The sequence below is a fragment of the Lepisosteus platostomus genome, chromosome 8, assembly GCF_059453375.1.
Source record: "Lepisosteus platostomus isolate fLepPlt1 chromosome 8, fLepPlt1.hap1, whole genome shotgun sequence".
NCBI classification, from domain to species: domain Eukaryota; kingdom Metazoa; phylum Chordata; class Actinopteri; order Semionotiformes; family Lepisosteidae; genus Lepisosteus; species Lepisosteus platostomus.
Genome location: NC_142618.1, coordinates 39,562,989 through 39,587,650, shown reverse-complemented (window position 1 = coordinate 39,587,650; position 24,662 = coordinate 39,562,989). Strand labels below are relative to the sequence as shown.

At 37.6% G+C, this 24,662-nt stretch overlaps 1 protein-coding gene and 2 long non-coding RNA genes across 6 annotated transcripts in view; 1 reads left to right on the top strand and 2 right to left on the bottom strand.

Moving 5' to 3' along the window:
- Positions 1-24,662, top strand: part of LOC148657308 (E3 ubiquitin-protein ligase HECW1-like) — a 119,535-nt gene that overhangs the window by 43,953 nt on the left and 50,920 nt on the right. For all 4 annotated transcript variants that reach the window (XM_088643388.1, XM_088643389.1, XM_088643386.1 and 1 more), the window contains 3 exons: positions 3,286-3,380; positions 12,284-12,359; positions 15,220-15,389. In XM_088643388.1, coding sequence (XP_088499514.1) covers positions 3,286-3,380; positions 12,284-12,359; positions 15,220-15,389 — 341 coding nt within the window. The remainder of the gene's footprint in view (positions 1-3,285; positions 3,381-12,283; positions 12,360-15,219; positions 15,390-24,662) is intronic.
- On the bottom strand, positions 1,601-4,760 carry LOC148657310 (uncharacterized). The gene is made up of 3 exons (XR_015940932.1): positions 4,637-4,760; positions 2,902-3,028; positions 1,601-1,845 (listed from the first exon to the last, which is right to left on the bottom strand). It is a non-coding gene; the product is annotated as an uncharacterized LOC148657310 (long non-coding RNA).
- Positions 14,463-23,611, bottom strand: LOC148657309 (uncharacterized). The gene is made up of 3 exons (XR_015940931.1): positions 23,452-23,611; positions 15,273-15,376; positions 14,463-14,774 (listed from the first exon to the last, which is right to left on the bottom strand). It is a non-coding gene; the product is annotated as an uncharacterized LOC148657309 (long non-coding RNA).

The following is a 24,662-nucleotide window of genomic DNA, read 5'->3' as shown; positions in this document are numbered from 1 at the left end:
GAACGCTCACCACACATCAGCTATCAGTGGGGAGGAGAGCAGAGTAATGTAGCCAATTCATAGAGGGGGATTATTAGGAGGCCATGATTGGTAAGGGCCAATGGGAAATTTGGCCAGGACGCCGGGGTTACACCCCTACACTTTTCGAGAAACACCCTGGGATTTTTAATGACCACAGAGAGTCAGGACCTCGGTTTTACGTCTCATCCGAAGGACGGCGCCTGTTTACAGTACAGTGTCCCCGTCACTATACTGGGGCATTAGGACCCACATGGACCGCAGGGTGAGCGCCCCCTGCTGGCCCCACTAACACCTCTTCCAGGTGTTAGTGGGGCCTCTTCCACCTCTTCCACCACCTCTTAATCTTTCAGTATTTATTTTGCATCAATTAGTAAAGCTCACATGTGATCCAAGTATGTGCAGAAATATTTTGTGAGATACGCTAATGTCATTTCCATAAGTTACATACAGTATAGCAAAAGTAAAAAAAGTTCAAAAAGTATTATACTGTATTTAAGCTTGAAATATACAGCAATGAAGTATTTGATATTGTGATCAATAAGACATCAAAGCAATTGGAAACAAGCATTATAAAGGTTTTTAGAAGACAGTTAAAACTTTAACAAATAACAGTGCACTTGTTATAGGACTCCATTACTACGTGAAAGAAAGAACTGGTGATGCATACAGCAGTTTCATCCTAAGATTCCCTGACGGTCTTGCTGTAGGAGTGTCTGCTGCTGTCAGTGGCAGTTTTTTCTTTGATTTTTGATTTTTATTGCTTAATGGAGCATTATTGCCTTCAAGTGGCTTCTCTGCGCTCATATGCATCTGCATGTATCTGTGCTGTCTTGAGAATCCAGTTTTATACCTTAAGGTTGTCATGAGCATAGTTGGAGTTTTGTATGTGGTAGTAAGTCACAGCTGCCTGCTATTAGATGGTGTGAATATAAGGGTTCACTTACAAAAAACAGATGAACATGCACATATGGACAAAGAGAGTGAAATTAGGGGGAAATATTGTCTGTAATAAACAATAATCACTGTTCAAATAAAAATGTCAGAATGCTCAACCCATTTTATTGAAAGTACTTTTAGAAAAAATTATAGACAGATACAGTAGATTTTTGTTGTATATTTAAAAAAAATTAAGAAACAAAAGTTTTTTGAGAGCTTCCATATTTGTTTTGTAGTTAGCTTATTTTTTGTACAGTACAGTAAGTATGTCAACCACCTTACCAGAACAGCGCACCAGAACCTCTGATATAAAGAAACATCTTTTCACATTCCATGATAATCATTATATTTGTTGCATTCTGTCAAACTAGAGCTGGCAAGGGACAAGATTTTAAAGGTCAGATTGCTGCAACAGTGACATGATTTTTCAGAAATCCTAAACCAGCTGCACTATATCGACTATTGAACCATCCATTATAATCCTTTAGAAAATGAGATATTAACCAGACCAAACATAAATGAAATTTCAGAAAATGATAAAAATAAAAAAATATATAAAAATTGTAAAAATATATTAACATTATATAGATATAAAATATAGATAGATATAAATGTGATTTAAAAATAAAAACATTAGAAGAAATATAAGAATGCCATATTTATTTTCAAATCTGGGCACTTCCACACAGAGTAGTAGACAGACACTAAGGACTAAAGGACACTTAGCAACAACCAATGAGCCTCAGCGAATGTCTGAGATGCACTGGCCTGGTAGAATTGAGCAGTTACATTGCTGCGTGTTATATCTGTGTTGTGTTGATAAAAATACTCTGTACTCTTCAAAAGTGTCAGTCCATCCTTGACCACCTGTCTGCCTGTCTGTCTATCCTGTAGAAGAAAAGGGGTTTATTCATTGATTACTTGCCCTTGGCAATATTTACCGTGGAAAACCCACTATTTATTAAGATTGGAGGACTCGGAATAATCATCATCCAATCCAGATAACTTGTTACCAGAGGGTCTTCAGGAGTTATCTGTAAAATTCATTAAGATGTTATTAAGAATTTGCAATGTGTTAGAGTTCATATAAACCCTGAGCTGTGATGTTTGTTTTTTAAACCAAAACAACCAATGGTCAGTAGTAACTAAACTGAATAAAAAGGTGACATTTTGATCCCAAGAACAACTATTGTATGTCAGTGTAGTAGATCTACCTCTGCTGCAAACATTGATTAAGCAGACTGTAGAAAATAGAAGTGGTTTTTACAATTTGTTCAGAGCAAAGGGGCTTACACACTGCAAAGCACTGACACAAATGAGATCTGTCATTAGAGAAAATGTTGCCCCATTAGTCATGTCACTGTGTCTCCTAAATGTGGCCCAGGTGTGCACTATTCTGAGAGCTGAAGAAATAGAACAGTCTCAACTTGTGCTATTTCTTCAATCTCTTCAGATTTTTCTTTCTATTCTGGTGTTACTTAGTTGCATGGGGACTGAGGTTTCTTTAGCATGGCAAGACCTCTTGGGTATTTACCACAGATCGTGCCCATATTCTTGTCATCAGGAGCTATTCTGAGGCCTAGAATGAGAACTAGTTTTGTTTAAATTAGATCAGATGTGCCTTTTACTTCCCTGTTTCAGTGTCATTTAGATTGGTAGTACAGTATTTATCTTCTTGGGAAAATTAGAATTGAAATTATCGTTTATAAACGTGCAACTCTTCAGGTGAAAGAAAAAATCAATTATTCTGGTGAGTCTATGCAACACTTTACTGTAACATACAATATGCAATCTTTTAATATCATAAGCTTACGATTGGTGCACATTAATTTTGTAATGGAAGATTCTAAAGCATGATACCCTGAGGAAATCAAAGGTGTTGTTAAATGTCACAGCCATTAGACATTGTCACAGAGGAGACATGATTCAATTTCGGTAACTCACCTGGTTGAGGAGAAGAACGACTGTCAGGCTGTCAAATTCCCATCCCTTTTCTAATGAAGGATGATCCAGGAGTTTCAACTTTTAAACGACTTTTATTGCGATCAGCTTCATTTTTTCTTTGCTTTGACTATTTTGTGGATCGAGGAAACAATTCAAAAATAAGAAACCAACACTTAATATGATTTCATTGGTCCTGTAATATACATTGTGAAGGTGTTTATTGTATAAACATTTCACTTTAGAACCCAGTGATTGTTGGTTTTAGAAATGTAATTAGCTCTCATTTAGAAAGAGAGCAGTAGGTCTTTTATCTGCTGCTAATTCTACAATAGACTATGACTTGACCTTAATTCTATGTGTCTCTGATGTCTTTCTCTCTTTCAGCTGAAACGAAAATCTGCTTTAAGTATTATCATGGAGTGAGTGGAGCTCTGCGTGCTACAACTCCCAGCGTCACAGTGAAGAATCCCTCGGCTCCCGTGAGTCATTCCTCAGGTTCATGGCTGCTGTGTTTATTTATTACAGGGGGAATGGTCACCAGGAGCTCTGGTAAAAAGCCAATGGCAAATAAGAATTGTAGAGTACTCTCCAGGGTGAGAGCTGGAATCTCCCTGACAATGCTGTTTCCTTTACAAACACAGGGTTGTTTTTTTTTAGAGTTCATACAGTATTTAATATTTGAACGTTCATTGCTATTGTGTTACTATATTGCCATTCACTGCCAGTTGTGAGGATTTTTATTTTTCTTCGCAAATTTCAAACTGTCCTTGGTTGAATACTATGTTAGTCAGCCTTCATTGAAGGTATAACACCACAGAAATGCCATCTGATGTGTGACAAAAACTGTGGTGCTGCATCAAGATAGATAGATGCTTGAACCTGTTTGCTTAAAAACACTTTCAAATGAGTCTGCTGTACTGATAAACCTGAAACATTGCAGAAACATTGGGTGTTTCATCAATACACTAACCTCCTTCAGATTTGCCCCTTAAAAAGCATTGCAATAATTTGTGTGACCGCACAGGGGCTTTGATAAGTGGAGCTTGCAAATTAACTATAATAATAATATTAATAATAATAATAATTCCTTCCACTTATATAGTGTTTTTCTGGACACTCCACTCAAAGCGCTGAGACTCCACTCCACCACCACCAATGTGCAGCCCCACCTGGATGATGCAATGGCAGCCATAGTGCACCAGAATGCTAATCACACATCAGTTATCAGTGGGGAGGAGAGCAGTGTAATGAAGCCAGTTCATTGATGGGGATTATTAGGAGGCCATGATTGGTAAGGGCCGATGGGAAATTTGACCTGGATGCCAGGGTTACACCCCTACTCTTTTTTGAGAAACGCCCTGGGATTTTTAATGACGACATAGAGTCAGAACCTCTGTTTAACTTCTTATCCGAAGGACGGCGCCTATTTACTATACAGTATAGTATCCCCATCACTATACTGGGGCATTAGGACCCACACAGACCGCAGGGTGAACGCCCCCTGCTGGCCCCACTAACACCTCTTCCAGCAGCAGCCTTAGTTTTTTCCAGGAGGTCTTCCATCCACATACTGGCCAGGCTCACACCTGCTTTGCTTTGGTGGGTTGTCAGTTGTGGGTTGCAGGGTGATATGGCTGCTGGCTAATGTGTACAGTATGCGTATTGGGGGTGAGGTGTGCCAAAAATGTTTATGTTCATGTATGTTGTAGGATGGAAAAAGTTGAGAATCACTGACCTTAGTTGAAAATAAAGCACAAAATCCTGAGCAAGCTTCAGTACCATTCTCTTTTCACAGTGGTTTCTGTGTATCCCTGTGCCATTCACACTAATCCATAAAGGACACGCTCCCTAAATTTAAGGCTTGGAGTTTAAGTTTTGAAAACTAAGGTTTTACACTGAGATTGTTATCCTTCATTAAATACTGCTTGTCTCAAACCAAAGAGAATTTAATTTCATTCATATGTGTGTACGGGCCTGCAGAATTTCCCATCTGTCTGGCTACTTGGCAGCATGGATTAAAGCTTCCCAAACAGAGCCAGATTACTCTGGACCTATTAATACCATTCTTAAGCGGTCGTTTGAGGTTCTCTTGCATAATTGCATAAAATCTGCTTACCTTAAGTTGCTTTCCATCCTGCCTCCTGACTAGCACTATCACCAAATGTGGCCCTGGCTGGCTGCCACCATCACACAGCTCTCTATTTAACTGTGGCAGCAGCCATGTTAAACCTGATCAGAGAAGATAATGAGAGACTATGCCGAATCTTGCTCGGTGTTGTGGTTTACAGCAGTATTGTGACTGCAACTGAACATCCTCTAAAGTGACCTTCAGAGTTATCATCCATATGTACCATATACTGGCATGATTCGACAGACTCTCTGGGTATGGTTTTCCTAATATTCTTCAAGCATTTAATACCTTATCCTGTTGTTCATTAATGAATTGCAGACATTGCATTGGTTGTTTATAAATGGCAGATATCTACAGCTGTAAATTGACCTTGAGGAATATATAATACGGTATATGCAATGATGATTTATGAGTAAAGAAGGATGAATTAACATTTCTTATCATATAATTTAACGATGTTACCATACAATCTGTTGTTTTGATTGGAAAATCATAATAAAGAAACCATGGATGATTTCTTATAATTATAGTATTAAACATTCTTGGAAGAAATCCCAATTATTTTCATTTATATCCACCATCAGTTATTAGTGTTGAATTGCTAGAGTATCTCTTTTAAGCCTGTTTGCCTCGCTTTAAAGACAGAGCTGAGGTGGGAGTGTAAGAATAAGAAATACAATGCTTTGAGCAGAGCTACAGCCCTGGCCTAGCGCACAGTGTACCAGAGTGATATTCTGGTGTGTTGCCATAGAGGAATGTTAAGACAGACTGATCTAACCTGAGCTCCTCAAGAGAATTCCTAGATCTGCATGAAAAATAAGTCTGAATCTCACAGAGAATATAACATCATAAAGTACTGTCAAGCATCCAAAATTAGGTTTTTGCCTAAAGAAATGAAGGCAGTGTGAGATATTGGTTCAGATGATAAGACTTCTTCACATCACATCATGAGGCTAATCATGAATTTCTGGTTGATAGTGAAAAGCAATTATAATAATAATCTTAGGCATGCCAATAATAGTTAATTTAGCACTTTTTATTACATCATCTAGATGCACATTTATAAAACAAGGTAAAGCCAAAGACAATACATACAAATCAACATAAAATTAAATCTGGATTAAAAGATACTCAGCTGTCTATACATACTCATCAGTATTAATTTATCTGATTACTTCAAGGTGTTTATTCTGTATGCACAGACAGGTTTTAATTATGCACTACTGGAAAAAAAACATGTACAGTGGTGTGAAAAAGTGTTTTCATATTTTTTTGCATGTTTGTCACACTGAAATGTTTCAGATCATCAAACAAATTGAAATATTAGACAAAGATAACACAAGTAAACACAAAATGCAGTTTTTAAATGAAGGTTTATATTATTAAGGGGGAAAAAAATCCAAACCTACATTGCCCTGTGTGAAAAAGTGATTGCCCCCCCCTGTTAAAACATAAATCAACTGTGGTTTATCACATCTTTGGAAAGATGAGTTCAATTTCTCTAGCCACACCCAGGCCTGATTACTGCCACATCTGTTCTCAATCAAGAAATCACTTAAATAGGACCTGTCTGACAAAGTGAAGTAGACCAAAAGATCCTCAAAAGCTAGACATCATGCTGCGATCCAAAGAAATTCAGGAACAAATGAGAAACAGAGTAATTGAGATTTATCAGTCTGGAAAAGGTTATAAAGCCATTTCTGAAGCTCTGGGACTCCAGCGAACCACAGTGAGAGCCATTGTCCACAAATGGCGAAAACATGGAACAGTGGTGAACCTTCCCAGGAGTGGCCGGCCGACCCAAATTATACCAAGAGCGCAGCGACGACTCATCCAAGAGGTCACAAAAAACCCCACAACAACATCCAAAGAACTGCAGGCTTCACTTGCCTTCCTTCACTTGCGAGTTCCAAGACGAAAACCACTGCTGAGCAAAAAGAACATAAAGGCTCGTCTCAGTTTTGCCAGAAAACATCTTGATGATCCCCAAGACTTTTGGGAAAATACTCTGTGGACTGACGAGACAAAAGTTGAACTTTTTGGAGGGTGTGTGACCCATTACATCTGGCGTAAAAGTAACACAGCATTTCAGAAAAGGAACATCTAACCAACAGTAAAATATGGTGGTGGTAGTGTGATGGTCTGGGGCTGTTTTGCTGCTTCAGGACCTGGAAGACTTGCTGTGGTAAATGGAACCATGAATTCTGCTGTCTACCAAAAAATCCTGAAGGAGAATGTCTGGCCATCTGTTCGTGACCTCAAGCTGAAGCGCACTTTGGTTCTGCAGCAGGACAATGATCCAAAACACACCAGAAAGTCCACCTCTGAATGGCTTAAGAAAAACAAAATGAAGACTTTGGAGTGGCCTAGTCAAAGTCCTGACCTGAATCCGATTGAGGTGTTGTGGCATGACCTTAAAAAAGCGGTTAAGGCTCGAAAACTCTCCAATGTGGCTGAATTACAACAATTCTGCAAAGATGAGTGGGCCAAAATTCCTCCACAGCGCTGTAAAAGACTCATTGCCAGTTATCGCAAACGCTTGATTGCAGTTGTTGCTGCTAAGGGTGGCCCAACCAGTTATTAGGTTTAGGGGGCAATCACTTTTTCACACAGGGCCATGTAGGTTTGGATTTTTTTTCCCCTTAATAATAAAAACCTTTATTTAAAAACTGCATTTTGTGTTTACTTGTGTTATCTTTGTCTAATATTTCAATTTGTTTGATGATCTGAAACATTTCAGTGTGACAAACAAGCAAAAAAATAAGAAATCCAGAAGGGGGCAGACACTTTTTCACACCACTGTATATACTTGTAATATTATATAAATTAAGGGTTTTCATCTAGTGTTGTAATGATTCCTGGGGAGCTCCAAAGACTGTCCAGGAAAAAAGAGGATCCACAGTTCTGCTTTTAAAATAATATATTAATAATATATCATAATATATAAAAATAATATATATTGTAAAATCATATCAATTATTTACACTGCCCTTCTTACCATTATCTAGTTCATTGGTCCATCTGCAAAAACTGCCACATTGTGTGGTTTAGATTGGTCAAGATGTTCATATGTAGAGGTATGCATGTGACCACGCAGACAACAACAGTTGATTAATCTTTCTGGGAAATGTAGGCAGGTGTGAACTGTATCTGAAAGAATATGAACCGCAAAGCCATGAAGCTCTCTAAACTGACACATTAGACACAATGTGAAGATAATGTGTTGCACTGAATGATGCCTCAGAGACGTTTGCACCAGCAAGCTTAGCTCTTGTAAGAACACTTACAACAATACATAATATAGAGGGAATATCTTTTCTTATACGCAGTCACTAATCCTCCTCTGAATTATAGTGGCATGTCATGTGCTGGGCCACTGCCACTACATTGGCTAGGATGGTTGATTCCTATGGATCATACCATCTTTTAATACCACGATAGGGTACTATACAGTATAGACATTTAATTTTTTGTTTAAACCACAGGTCCATTTTGACAAATTATTTAATCCAGACAATGGTTTAAAACCCTTTGTTCAAGACTAAAGATTTCAGTTGTTTTGTGCATCAAAGTAGGACATTAGTTTAAGCAGAAGAATGTAACTGATTGTATCTTTTTACAAATTAACATCTGATTGGTCTTGAATCCAGAACGGCAATATCTATTCTATACGTTTTGCTATATATCTTAATATTTGTTTTTGTCTATTTTATTCTTTCCCCTATTTTATTGTACAACATATACTGTACAGCAACATAAACACCTGCGTCCTGTTCACCTCTAACTTCTTTAAGTGTAATATTCCATATCTTATATTTGTACAATAGCTTATATCTGCATGGTCGCAAATGTATACACTTATCTGTGTTAAATGTCATTTACCAGGTGTTTGCCTAGGCTAAAAGTTTGGCTAAATATTTTTGAATTTCCTTTTCAACATCTACAGATTTTGCAATTCATTTTTGTTCAAACTAACTAACTGCACCACAATCTAGATCAATAGTACATATTAATTAGAGCAGTAATCCCTGCGGTACTTAACTAATTACCCCACATTCACCATTTATCTGTACTGTGTTTGATATGAATTAATGAAGAACGCATATCATCTTTTCTCCTGGATGCAATTTGAGAATCTTTTATGGAGAACATTATCAAAAGTTTTCTTAATATATAGATATACAATACCAATATCCATTTTTTTAATCTGCCTTTCCTGATTTTAATAAACCTGCTTCTTTGCTTATCTGCTTATATTTGTGACCAAATTATTTTACCTTTGTGTTTTTTCTATTAATTGTAAAGCACTTTCTCATGTCTAGACATGAATTATTATTGTTGTTACAGTACTAATAATATGTAATAATGTTAAAGTTGCAAACAAGTTTGAGCATTCTCAAAAGATAGGCAACGTTATGGGCTTTACCAACTCAGCTTCAACCTCTCTAGTACGCCGATCAGCCTAGACTAGGTGTCTTTCTGGTACTCTGATCAATCTAGTAGGTAAGACCACCCTTTATCTTAAATCCACATAAGGGATATCACTTTTGGACATATACTGGATAAAAACGTCTGTAATGTTTTTATCACAATTTTGTTATTGTTTATACTGTACATCACTGAATGTCTCATATATTCAGGTATGATGACACATCTGACTGGAAGATTACTGTGAATACAAAATATTAACAATATTTTACCGCCATAATGTTTTGTACAATTATGTTTTATTAAAGATGATCAGTGTAAATATTAAGTAATATCATCCAGGTGGGTGCTACACATTGGTGGTGGTGGAGGAGAGTCCCCATTAACTTTAAAGCACTTTGAGTGCTTTAGTGCTTTTGAGTGACACTTTGAGTGTCCAGAAAAGCGCTATATACATCTAAGCAATTATTATAATAATTATTCATTATAATAAGTAATTAATGTTAAGTGAGTTACAGTAAAATGTCAAAAATCAGAACTGCTTTTTAAAGCAAACGTGCACACTGTTACATGTATAGAAGCTATTGGTATTCAGCATTAGGCTACTACAAAACTTCTTCTTCATGAAGACAATAATATTATTTTGGTAGAATTAGGTTAACAAGTGTTTCACCCCTACAGTGCAAAGCTGCATATAAGGCACTTTGGTTATGAGAGCAGAATACTGTTTAGTTAATTTAGAAAAAATAATTCTTACTTTTTGTATCAATTTAAATTTAAATCAATTACTGTAAATGTATGGTACTGTATGTATATGTGGGATTCTGTTAACAATAGTCCAACCACAGGGGTGTGATTTAATTCTAGTTCTGTGTGGTGGTCTGTGTTTATTTAATTGTCATATTGTTTGTTTTTACTAAAGTAAATATTTATTGACTGTGCTGGCACTTCTTTTGTTCCATATTTGTGTATAGTAATTCACAGTGCAGATAGAGAAAGATACAGTTCAAAGTAGTAAAAACATTTGGTATAAAAAAAGTTGATATACTGTAAGCAAGGTTGTCTTTGTTTTTCTTAATGAAAGCATGCACTGGAGCATCTCTCCAATGACAGACTCAAATGAAAATCACCACATTTGCACAGAAGAGTAGTAAAGCATTGTTTGTGCTCTTTATAATAAGTTATAAAACACTAAGCCTAGGAGTAGACTCATTTCAAGACTACCCACAGTTGTAAACAGACCATGCAGTGCAATGTACTGTGAGTGAGTCTTTATGGCGATGTGCAAGGGATTCCTCTGCAAAAGGAGATCATCACTTTTGCTGTGGTTTTGGTTATGACAGCCATCTCCAGCAAGGATCTATGCTGCAGCGCGACACCATCCTCCTAAGATTTGCCAAAGTCTTTCATGTTGCTTTCCTTGTGAGGCAAAATATAAATCTCACAATCTGACAGGGGGTTGGTATTTACTGACTACATTTATTCTGGTTAGCAAGCACAGCATTTCCTACTCCTTTTACAAGACAGGAGACAGACGAATGTTAAACCATGGGGATTTTTTTTTCAGCTGTTCCAAAAGAGATAGCTGTGTGTTGGAATGGGTGTTGATAAAACATCCATTTTTGTTTGTGCTTCATCATTAGTCACTACTTTTCATGCAGTAACATCTTTTTAAAATATATGCAATCTGTATCACATCATTATTATATGGTCTTTGTGTATCTACATCATGCTGTATTTATCATTTTTGCTAATTGTTTTTTTTAAATAAAATGATTGTATTACTTGAAATCTTTACAAAATGTATACTGTATCTAAATGTACAGTATATCCAAACAGCAATAAGAATAATGTTCTCTAAGCCTAATTTAGGAAGGTGGGAATAGACTTCCCTAAGGGAATATTTAAATGGATTTTCCCTGTTATATAACTTTTTTAATGACACTAGATGATCTTTTAAAAGAAATGCAGTTCTAAGTGTTTTTTCTGGCCTTCATGTGTATCGCTGCAGCCGTGTTTTCACGCAGCAGGTTTCTTCAGTCTGCTAAACAACCGTGGAATTTCCACTCTTCTTTTTTGGTCCCTATTAGTACTGTTGTTCTCTCAAGGCATCTAAAATAGACAATGTACTGTATTAGATCCATTTAAAGCAAGGTCATACCATTGATTTTGTAAATGGTAGAACAGACTGTACATAACTAGAAATAAAACCCTTTTAAAGGCTTTTATGGTGATGTTAAATATATACAGTATTTATGAGAAGGTCGTGAATTCTGACTAAGTCAAAAGATTTTTCTTTTTACAAAGAACATATTTCATGTGCCATTTCAAGGCTTAGTGTTTATACCATCTTAAAAAAGATGGTTTCATATCATCTTCAAAGTCTTGTACAAGGAAGACAAAAAAATAAGCATTTTAAAATTAACCTATTTGGATTTGAACACATACACTCAATTTGTGCAGTGTGTTTGTTTGCTCTGCCTGGGTGGTACAGCTTTCTCTTGCTTTCCTTCAGAAACAACAAAAAAAAAACAGTAAGGAACACTGTACTGCAGGCAGAAATTACAGCTGAGTAAGTAGTAGATTTGTCTAGGTCATTAAACAAAAGCAGATTCAGTTTCCCTTTCTCAGAAAGCTGCTCCCCTGTGAGGTTCATGTCTCTAGAAGGATAATTTCCTGTATGCTGTGATCGATACTTCTCTAATGCATGTATGTTATTGATTCAGCTGATTTACGGTATGACCAGAGCGTACTGTAAGTACAGAGCTCGTCGGAAGTATTTTGCGTGAGCTGAACTGAACTGTCCCGCGTTTTTCCATGCAGGTGTTCAAGCCCATCGCCAGTGAAGAAGCCTCACAGAGCCAAGGGAGTCGGAGGCTGATCAGCTTCTCCCTGTCAGGTGAGCACATGCAGCACTGTCTGCCAGGTGTTAGCACCTCATCAGCAGCTCACACCGTGTGCCTTTGAGGGTGGGCCAAGTAGTTCAATGTAATCCAACAGGTGAAGGGAAAGGCAGAATTACAGTGCTTTTTGAAAATTACAGCTAGTGCTAGTAGCGCAACAATTTTTAAGAGCATGTGCAATTCTACGCTGCCTCTTTACAGGTATTGGTTGTGAAATTTGAAATATGCTAGTATATAAATAACTTGATTGGATTTTGTTTTGTGGGAGTGTTTTTTTATGACTTTTTACTTAATTTGTACCCTACTCACATTTTGCCACTTTTGATAATTGGTGCTTAATTGCTCTTCCCTTATGTGTTTGTTGGTTAGTTAAAGCATTCTCTAAGAAATCAAGACTTTGTAATATTTTGAATGTACTGTATCCATACTGTTCAAGAAAAAATAACATTTCAGTTTGGAGCGGTATAAACTTTGTGTAAAATCAGTCCTGCTTCCCTTTTTTTCTGATGTTTCTTATAAAGGACTCATTAGATTGGATACATGGCATGGCTAAATCTACTTTTCCCTATTTAATGAACAGAACTAATTAACAGGCTACTTTTATTTTGATCCAGAGTGTCTCAGTCTGAGTGATGCTCTCTCTCTTTTCTTTATCGCTCCAAATGTGTTGCTGTCCTTGGTGGTGCATGTTCTTGTATGTGGAACAGAATACATGCTCTCATGAAGGGACAGAAATTTAGTTGTTGTTTTTACTTGTATGAAGCACAGCAGCAGAGGATTACCATTCATCACTGGGCTTCCTGTAATAATTTGTCCCCCTTAGTGTAACATACAGTACTAACTTGCCGTATGCTGACTGTCAGCACTTAAGTGCCCTATACAGAGGACCTGTTTACACCACACAGAACGGCAGTACGTCATCCTGTGGTGGCCCTGTCTTATGAAACTTATGAATCTTATGAACCTTACAACCTAAGGTAATCTCTTGTCAGCTGGGCTTCTTAAGGTTCTTGTCAGTTGTATTTGAAACTGCCAAGGTCAAGATGGATAGTAAGGTAGAGTGGCTTGGGTTTGCAGAGTCTGTTCAAGACTGCAGCTGTGATGCCATGAGGTGTTTTGTAATCATCCATGCCACATTTCCGCTCCATTACAGACAAAATGATATCACTTAGCATCTTACATGAGCTTTCTAAATATCACCTTCAAGTCTGGCTAGTTTAAATCCATTTGACATGGACAATGAGTTTCTACGCTTAAAGCCAAGCAAGGAGTAACTGAGAGGAAAAGCACTATTGACACAGCTTTAAAAATCACAGCAGTACTGCACTTTCTAGGCTCTAGCTAACAATAATTAAGGAATACAACACAGAATTATCTAAGTAATAACTAATGTCTACTTGTTTTATGGGAAAATTGAAAGTACAGTACTGTATTTATTGCATTTTGCATTTTCATAGCATATCTTTAGTGAAAAAACTTCAGTTCTGAGTATTTGTCAGCATATTAAAGTGATGTTATTTTGTGGATTCTCCTGTTTTATTTGTGGTGCTCTCTGACTCTGATTTACCTGCATAGTATAGTTGTCAGGAACATACTATGTTGAACAACATGGTTTTAAGAAATACTACTGCAAATCAGACATACTGTCAGTGAATTCACAGAGTCAATGTTCTGCAGCTGCTGTATGCAATAGTCCACATTTTTTTTAATGTGAGCCTGACTGTAAGAAGTAAATAAATAATAGTAACTGTAACCTGTTATGGGAAAGGATTGTTTAAATATGAAAGAAAGGAAGGACTGTCTATATACTGTATGTACTGTACTGTAGAAAGAGTTCACCCCTCCCCCTGTTGTTTAAGAAAGGAATAACACAGTCTCTGTAGTTAAACTGTTTCACAAAGTACAAACCAGTGGTGCTTCTAACATTAAATATTTTATGAGGAACATGGTTTTGCCACACAGCAGGGAGGAGTAGGGGGTTGTGTTGAAGGAGATAATAGGCTCTCGAGAGATTTCTTGTCTACATCTCCCCCTTACTTGCTCTGTGGCTGCCTGCCTTCTTTGGTAGGTTATTGCCAATTATCCCCTATAAGGTCACTATTAACTGTGAGCTAATTTAATACAGACATTGCTCCTGTAGAGCTAGAAAATAAACTTTCATTACATCTTTCTCTTATTTTTAAAACAATTGACTCTATTACCGTCATCATGAAAGCAGAATTTAATCATTTTACCATTGATCATTTAGAAATTGTTTACATTTCATTACTTCAAGTTTGCTAAATCAGCCATTTGAGATAAGCTGCAACAGCATTGTGAATTTGTATACAGTCCAAAACAATCCCATAAAACAGTCCTCTAGAAATTACCCACTTCCTTGTGCAAGAAATATCTTCCGACATTGTATGATCCTGTATGAAGAATAATTTATATAATTATTAACAAAGAATGAGATTAACAAGATAAAGTATAAAAGATAAATAACAGGTTCTTAAGAGAGTTTAGTGCTCTACTCTCTTCTAACAAAGATTTAATTTTCATAGTACTATGTGTAGGTGAAATCTTGTTATTTATTATGTGAAAGTTATTTAAATCCCATGAAATTTAGATTCTGATGAACTGCTGTTAAAACTTTTTGATAGATTTGGTAGATTTGAACATTTTCCTAATAGTACTTGTACAAAAATTGTCATTTTTGAACTTGAAATTGTTTTTGTTTTGGTGTCACGTTCTGTTTTGATGGCTATGCATGACCAATGTCTAGACTGCTTCTCTCAGGACGTGTGATGTGTTCAACTAGGGGCCCAAGCCAGCTAGTCTGTCCCAGTCTTTACAACCCCCCCTTTTTGTGGGCAGATTTCCAAGCTGTGGGGCTGAAGAAAGGCATGTTCTTCAACCCTGACCCTTACCTGAAGATTGCCATCCAGCCTGGGAAGCACAGCATCTTCCCAGCTCTGCCCCACCATGGCCAGGAGAAGAGGTCCAGCATCATGTGCAATACCATCAACCCGGTCTGGCAGAGAGAGGTAAAGCACAGGCCTTATAGCTGGGCAGAACCAGAGTATCTTAAGTGTAGCACCACTCAGACCCACTGAGGAGTTCTTTTTAACCTCTGAGGTTCATTTAAGACATACACAAATTTATAGAGGAACTCATATAGCCACATTTCTTGGTTAATTTTATTTTTATTATTCAACTTGGAGCGCTTGGGCATCATTTTTTTTAGCTGTCTCGCTGAAGTCTGGAAAGAAAAAGCAAATCAATACTTTTAATCTGTCCCATCACTTGTTGACCTAATTCTACCAAAATAATATTATTGTCTTATTGTCATAAATCATAGTTGAGAACAGGGAATGCAAAAAAAAATCCGGACAGAGCAGGGACCCCTAAGAACGAGAACCCAGATAGTGTGTGAAGCTGAACTGCAATTTTTAATGTTGATAGTTTGCACACTTTGACCTTGGGAAATGTATTTTTACTAAAAAAAACAAAAGTGCCATAAGGGAGAAGACCCCATTCCTGGTAACGTCCTTTCAAGAAGACATCACAGGGCGTTCTGATGTAATTCCAGTTCCTTTCTCTTATCCTGTTATAACTGATGTTATCACCCCTTTAAATTAAACCTATAATATGCCCATTTTTGCCTTTGTATTCAGCTTTAGGATGATTCAAGTCACAATTAAAATTTTGTTTTAGATGTACAATGGTTTTATTAATTAATTTTAATGCAGTTAAAGGATGAATTAAAGAACTGAGAATTTGGATGGAATTAAAAAATAGGATCCTGTTCTCCATGTTGAGTCCCCTTTCTGCAAATTATTTTAATTGTTTTATGCTTTAATTTATTGTAACAAATAAATACAAAGACAATAGAGTGACAGACATGATTTTACTTAACATGCTACATACAGTAAATGTACACCTTTTCAATTCACACAGGACTCTTGGCCATTCCGGACCACTGCTATGTACTGTACAGTACCTTCCAGTAATCAGTGGTTTTCAGCTTCTTCACCCTGATTGAGTGTGTATCACCAAGTGGTCTAATTCTTATAGTGGACATAGAGTACAGAGCAGCATGCACTGATGAAAAGAAAACACTAGTCTCATTTTTGACTCAGGATTTTGTGATAATTGGTGGTGTCCATTACTGTGCTGAAGACATTATTGTCTTTGATAATTGTAGAAGAGGAGCTATAAGCCCATCCATTCCCGTAGGGTTTCGGTAGTGCTGGGTCAAAAGCTAATGACTTTAAGTGAACTACAGGGGTTGGAATTTACTGCAAAGTTCTGCTTTTAAAACCAGTCTGCATAAAATCAATGTCGAAAGCAGTTTTTACGGTTAACCTGTGGAGAAAACTTCTCCAATACAAGTCTGGAAGCAGAAATCACCTTATCTGTTCATTTCCATTTGCCAAAGTCCAATTGAGAATGCAGAAAGGTGTGTAATCTAGTGCTCTGACTACCTGTTCTTTTAGAAACCGAAATGTCAACCTGTATTAAAACACAGACACAGTCTTTGGCTTGCCATTTTGAAGCCAAGTAGATTTTCCTTTTTTACCACATGGGATAGGGTCAATGTATTTTCCATTGTCTGCAGCTTTTTGTTCTTGAGAATTGTCTTAAATATTTAATTATCAGAAATAAATGACTAAAATAGTGTTTTTTCTAATGATGAAATCAGAACTTTTGCCTTGACCTCTACAACAATGAAACCATGCACAAATGGTTTTCTGGCTCTGAGCTACAGTATTTGTACCATAGCCTTAATTGTCTTAATATTAATTGTATTATTTAAATTTAGTTAACATTTTTATCCTAGCTTACATTAGTATTTGTTGTGGGTGGACCTTTACCGAAGAATTGAATGAAATATCTTGTTTAAGGGTACAATATGCCCAACTTTGTATTTTATTTTATAATCAGTACGTTTTGACTCCCTAGCCCTAACCACTACTTCACATCATTGCACCCTTCTTAAGCTTTCTTACACTCTCCAATATTCAAAACAAAGCTGTCTGCACATCATGACGTACTGTATATGAGAGGATAGCATTCCTGACCCTGTGCTCTGACCCCAAGCTTCTGTCCCTGTCTGTGTGTCTCATAGAGAACAAGGTGGGGTATGCAAAAAGACAAATTCCTAATACAAGACATTGTATATGGCCAAAAAAAAAAACACTTCAACTGCTCAGGTGCTGCAAACAGCTCAGTTATGTGTGGTGGCCATTGTTTTTTTGCAGCCCCCTACCTGGTAAATCAGGAGTAAAAAATTTGCTTCACCAATAAAAAACAAGGGGGACATATAATATATAATCCAGATGCAAACTCAGAGTGGGATTTAACCAGGACCTTACTTTATAATCAGTGCCAATGGAATCTTTAATGACAAAGTAGGTAGGACTTCCCATCCAAAAGACAGTGACCCTCCTTCACAGTGTTTCCACTGAACAATACTGGGCCATTATTCCATTTTCAGTAACTGCTTTATCCTTAGAGGGTCCCAGCAGGTACAGGGTAATGGGAAGGACAATGGACTGGTTGGGACATCAGTTCATTGTAAGACACAAACGCACAGGGGAAGCAATTTAGAGAAACCAATTAGCCCATGTTCTCTGCAAGTACTGTATGTTTGAGAGAAAAACTGGAATACATGGAAGAAACTCACACTTGCTGAGGACTTGTAAACTCCACACAGAAGGCCCCACAGGACTGAATTGAACCCAAGATCCAAGAGCTCTGAAAACTTTGGATCAGGGGGAGTTGTGTTACCTTATTGTCCAGCTCAGTACATAAAACAGCAACCTGGTTTTCCTTATACTGTAGGTCACCTATTCTATTACTGACATTTCAACATTGTCTAGCTTCTGTAACCTGAAAGATCTGGTTACACTGTTATTTCATTCTTTTACTAGGAAAATTGGCTAAAATCATTTGCACTGAAGTACATTTTTACTTATCCTGCCTGGTCCTAACACAAAGACAGATCAGTGTGATCTTGTGTGCCAAGGGCTAATGGCACATTAATATAGATATGCTAAAGTACAAGTCTCCAGATTGTGCTTACACTTTGTCTGATGTAACATGATGGAAGCCAAATTGTGCTTTCCTTTAGGAGCAAAGGTCTGCAAACTTGCTTCTAGCAAAGACTGCTGCTTATTATTCAGAACAGACCTGCCCTTGATCCTGAAAGAGTGTCCCACATGTGGGAAACTGTGCTGCAAAACCACAGGAATTCAAGAGTGAGGAGTCTTCAATTATGTATTTACAGTCCCTACACTCTCTCATGGAAGACGAGAAAAACAGTTGCTTCGTGATTTCATCATCTCCTATTTTTAGTATGAGCAGTGTATCTGAATAATGCATTTCCCTCTGGATTGTGATCTCTCATAGATGCTGTTTCTTTGCTTACCTTACGTTTCTCTTACAAGCACCTCAGTTCTATTAAGTCTGTATTTATAATACCACACAGCAGGCAATGCCATGCTACATGATGTGTGTTTTGAGCGTAGAGCCTATCTAATGAAGACATTGTGACAAACCAGACACTGATGCACAGTGCTGTCTTCCTTCATGTTGCACCTCATCCAGGGGGTCTTACCCTTGTACAGGACTTCTGCTGTTACCAAGGCAACAGCAGATGTTTGCTACCCAGTGTTCGGGGCGTAGCATTTTTTGCTGTTTTGTTTCTTCATTTTTTTCTGCAATGGAAGGCTAAAGCTGATGAATTGTAATGTGAAAGCCATGCCGATGAAGAGTGAGTGCCACTGACATCAAAGGTATTTGTTAGAAATATATAACAAAAATGGGATGCACTTAAAAAGTTAATCCAAGTATGTTTAGTCTTCTTTCTGACATATTTGTGTCACTCTTAATTTAATGTTAACATCTTTTTATTATTGATTTAAGACCTTTTTGTGCATTCATCTTTGGTGGCAATTACTAGCTAAAAGATTCATAGTCTAAGGAAATCATTTGTATCAATCCTGCAGGTACTGTTATCATGTCTAATCAAGTCTAAACACACTTTCACACTTTTTCATCATTTCAATGATTTAAAGGCTTAATACAACACGTTTTTGTGCTTCATTTTTAAGAAAGTTCAGTTGGTTGCTAGTGCCAATGATGTAAGAAATTCTTTGAGACCTTTTTTAAAAGATATTTTAAATATCTTTTTAAAAAAGGCATTGTCTTCATCAGCACATCTGCATACTCTAGCTTGTTTCAGATCCTTACAACCCTTTGCACTAGTTTTGCATTTGATGCAGAGTTTTAGTCACAGAACATGACAAAAAACATGAGATGCACAGTATCGTACTTAATTTTGAATCTCTGTGCTTTTACAGCCAATTTATATTCCTATAATCATATGCATTTAAATTGATTAAATATGCATGGATTATTCCCCCATTTTTTCATATTGTACATTGTGTTTTTACATGCTCAGTCTGTTAGGGTTGTTTTACAGTGCATTCCTACTAGGGTTACTGACTTTACACTGTGCTAAGAGTTTTCTAAATTGTTTTTAAAATTATATAGACCTAAATGTATCTTGCCCATTGATTTTTCAGAATCCTCCTACTTTGAAAGTATATAAAAAACAATAAAAATGACAAAAACACATAATATATTTAGGCTGTCAGACACAATTGTGTTTGATGTTTTTATTTAGCATTATGTTTAATTTATATAAAGAATCTTGATCTCACAGTAACAGATACTCATAGAACATCCATTCATCCATTTTCCAACATCATTCATTCTTTTCTGGGTTGCGTGGGAGCCGGAGCCTGTACCGGCAATTGGCTCAAGGATGGATGAGATGCACACAGAGACAAACACACACTCACACACGCGCACATTTTCACAAAAGCCAATTAACCTTCCAGCATATCTTTGGATTGTGATAGAAAATCAGAGCACCTGGTGAAAAACCCACAAAAACACAGGGAGAACATGCAAACTCCACACAGATAGCACCCAAGGTACAGAATTGAACCCAGGGCCCCAGTGCTGGGGGGTAGCAATGGTAACCCCTGCTCCGCTGTCATGCCCACTCATGTGAATGTTTTTTTAAGAAGTCACTTGTTGTTTCTGAGGGTGGGACTGCAGTATAAACAAGACCGAAGGTGCACTGTTCTGTACAGACTTGAGAGCTAATAGAAACAGAATGCTTTTCAGTCATGCTTAAATCCATTTGTGAAATGTCTTTCCCCCACTTTTTCGATAATGGCCATATCATCTGCTGGCTTCACTCTGACAACCAGCTGCTCCTCTGAGCTTCTTTGAGTTGGCGGGTGTGGAGTTATCCAACAGCTGCAGAACTGCCAACAGCTTTGTTACAAAAGAATTGCCTCTTTGATCCCTGGAAGGTCTTCTCGTCACTTAACATGATTTATACATTTTCATAGTCATGTAGATGTTGAAATATAATAGTGAAGACAGTCTAGGCCTCCACATATTCATAATATATGCTGCCTTAATTATAATTGATAGACAGTGTTATAATAATTATAATTGAAAGAGAGTGTAGATATTCATTCTTTTGTAAGCTTCTACACTGGCCTCATATGTGTGGACAAATCTCTGTTCAGCAGTGAGAATCAACTCACTTTAAGTAATAGCAGCTTCACAGTGAGGAGGTCTCCTTATCCCTACTGGTCTTAGCATGTTGAGAAAGCCCTTAGAACCTCTATACTTTTGATTTTGTATCCTTTAAACAGAAGCACCTAAATAAATTGATCTATTATCATGTTATGGAGTATTTGGTTGTTCTCTGATGTTCTGTAAAGCTCTCAAGATAGAAATATAGTCCCTGTGTTGAAATTAGACATTTTATTCAATTTTTGTAAACTCAAGACCTGCTTATAAGTGTTGGTACAGCAATACCTCCATCACATTGATTTGTAGGGAAATTAAATACTTCAGCAGTAGTGAAGAGACTAAGCGTAAGGAAGTTGAAAATGTGCGCTGAGGAAACTATTGCGTAGTTATCTGACAGGTCAATATTGGTTAACGTTTCTAATTTGAAAATCGGAATTTATTGACAACAATATGGCATTTGACGTGAACGAGTTTTAGAAGAAAAATTGTGAAATTATCAGGCAGAGAAATTTAGAAACAAGTAAGCACAATACAATAAATACAGCACCTCTTTTCACAGAACACCTTGAGATTTTGAAATCTAGCCTTTTTTACGCTCTGGTATTTCCTTGAAAATATTATGTTTCCCAAGGCTTTAGTTTTATTTTAAAAAATTCTTTAAAAAATATAAAAGAAAATTCATTTCTAACAGCTTTGGTTCAACTAACTTTAAACATTGTTGTTTTACAAAAAGCACACTCAATTACCACACAAGTAGTTTTGGTCCACAATACTCTCTCTACTCTGGCTACGGAGGCTCTTGAAACCAGCCTCTTGTGCAGTACTCAAGCAGCGTCTGCATGGCTAGCTGATAACATGATAACATCTCCATGGCCACTCCTGCAATAAACTACTCAACAACAGATAAGAACTGAGGACTGAAGAGGTGTGTGGTAAACCATTTTATCCTTTCTGCTGCAGAGGTGTTAGAGGTGTTTGTTTGCTACAAAATTAAGTGAAAGATGTCATATTGTTATTGTGGCTTTTTTTAACATACAAACAATAACATGCTGACTAGGTTAATTGGTGTGTCTTAATTGTCCCTGCGTGTACAGTATGTGACCTGCAATGAATTGACACTTTATCTAGGGTGTACTGTAGTTCTGCAATGTGATCTATAATTATATATGGGATATGCTGGTTGTTGTTTCCCTTACTTGGAATAAGCTTTTCAAATGGATATTCTGGGGATTCTCTGCTATTTCACACTCTGTAATATTGCTTTGGTGCATATTTGTCTCTGAGCTGCTTGTACTGCAACAAAAAAATTAAATCACAGTGAGAGTAACAGCTGTCAGTCAAGACTCGTGCTAATTCATAGGATTTAAACACTGCCTCTCACCAGATAAAGCAGTTGGATAAAGCAGTCAGAGAATGGATGGGTGATTCTCAAACCTTTTGCTTTATTTCTATTGCTGGTTTCTTATGATCCATTGTTCATTGTAGGCTTGAAACTAAAGCAGTAATCATGATAAATTGTAAGAGCCTAAGGCAAAACAGATATTTATTTGGAATATTTCTGTGCTTGTTTAATGCTCTAGAAAAACAGAGCATTTGTGTGTTGTGTAAAGTGCACAAATTTAGATGCACCTTAGTGTAATGCTGGAATGCTAGAATGCTATCATCAAGGTAAGAATGAAAATAATAGAAAACACATTGCACAAAATCACATCAGGGTAGGAAGACTGTACACATTATAGCTAAGTTAGGCTATGTTCTATTATGTCCTTTGGAGTCAATGTTTGACTTTTTTACTAAGTTCATTAAATCAATTTATACATGAGCAGTACAACAGTAGTATGATCACTCTGTGCAAAACGCGTACCTTTTATTACCTTATTGTTGGCCTTACCTTCGAACTAAGATCATTGCTTCAGCCTCCATATACTGAATTCAAAGAACACTGTGTCACATTCACTTTGCTAACTAATCCCTGCAAATTAAAAAATCCTCGCTGTTAAATGTCTGATTAAATGGTACGAACACTGCATATTTTGGTATTATGAAGTGGGTGTGTAATGTTTTATGTGATCACAAAAAAATACATAGTTTTCCAAAGCTTTCAACATAAATCAGGAAAATGTTATCTAGGCCATTTGATGTTGAGCAGTCGAAATTTACAAATGTACATGTCACGACCACCAGCCAGCAGATAATCTCACAAAAGAACTAACCAGTACCAGCACCGAGTTAATAATAACAAGTGCCGCCGCATGTGTTAATCCATCAGCACACGCTCTTCCGTGCGGCGAGCAGTACTATTTAAACCATCCTAACCCGCTTCCTGGTGCTTGGTATTGAGTCTACTCATTGAGAGTTCTACCTGGCGTTTTCTATACCTCGTATTATTCTGGATTTTGGACTTCCATTTAGTCTTTCGACTTTGGACCTCGCCTCTCGTCTCGGATTGTTTGCCACCAGTGTTCTTCCCGGATTTCGACCTACCTTACTCCTTTTGACCATGACCTCGCCTCTTGCTTCAGATAGTTTGCTACAATCGTACTTCCTGGATACTGAATCACCTTTTTCCTCTCGACCACAAACTCGCCTTAAGTATTGGATTGTTCGCCTGCCTTGTCATCTACCTACTCCGGCATCTACACAGGATCCATATACCTCTTCATTGAGGGTTCCTTACAGTACATCTACTTTTCTAATTTTACCGTCATTTACATTTAGTCATTATTCACCTTGCTTTTCCATGATTTGCATCAGTATTGTATTAATATGCATAAAGATGTTGTGATGTCATGCTGCTACTGAAACTGGAGGGAGCAAGCAATGATCATTCTGGAGATGATCCGCAGCCTGCTTGCTGACAGGCGAACTGAGTAGCCACACACGCAGACATTTTGCTGGGCTAGCTAGGGAACAGGAGAAGCTTTGTCTGCAGCAATGGTGAATCCCAGTCATACTGTAGTTGAGTTTCATTCCAAGTTCCAAGCTGGAAAGAGACTGGGAGGTAAAAAGCTGGAGGGAATCAGAGAAACGGTAGGGAATGAGAAACGATTTGAAGAGGTGAGCAAGAGGTGAGCAAAGATCAAACCCAACGAACTCACAGCAGTAGAACAAAGCCAAAGGACAGCAAGGTAGCAAGCAGGGACCAACAAAGCAAAACTAGGGAAACTTATATACACTTAAGCAGGTGTTGCCTGGTCAGTACCTGGATGGGAGACCTCCTGGGAAAAACTAAGGTTGCTGCTGGAAGAGGTGTTAGTGGGGTCAGCAGGGGGCGCTCACCCTGTGGTCCATGTGGGTCCTAATGCCCCAGTATAGTGACGGGGACACTATACTGCAAACAGGCGCCGTCCTTCGGATGAGACGTAAAACCGAGGTCCTGACTCTCTTTGTCCCAGGGCATTTCTCGAAAAGAGTAGGGGTGTAACCCCAGCGTCCTGGCCAAATTTCCCATTGGCCTTTACCAATCATGGCCTCCTAATAATCCCCCTCTATGAATTGGCGTAATTACTCTGCACTCCTCCCCACTGATAGCTGATGTGTGGTGAGCGTTCTGGCGCACTATGGCTGCAGTCGCATCATCCAGGTGGATGCTGCACATTGGTGGTGGTGGAGGGGAGTCCCCATTACCTGTAAAGCGCTTTGAGTGGAGTGTCCAGAAAAGCCCCATATAAGTGTAACCAATTATTATGATTATT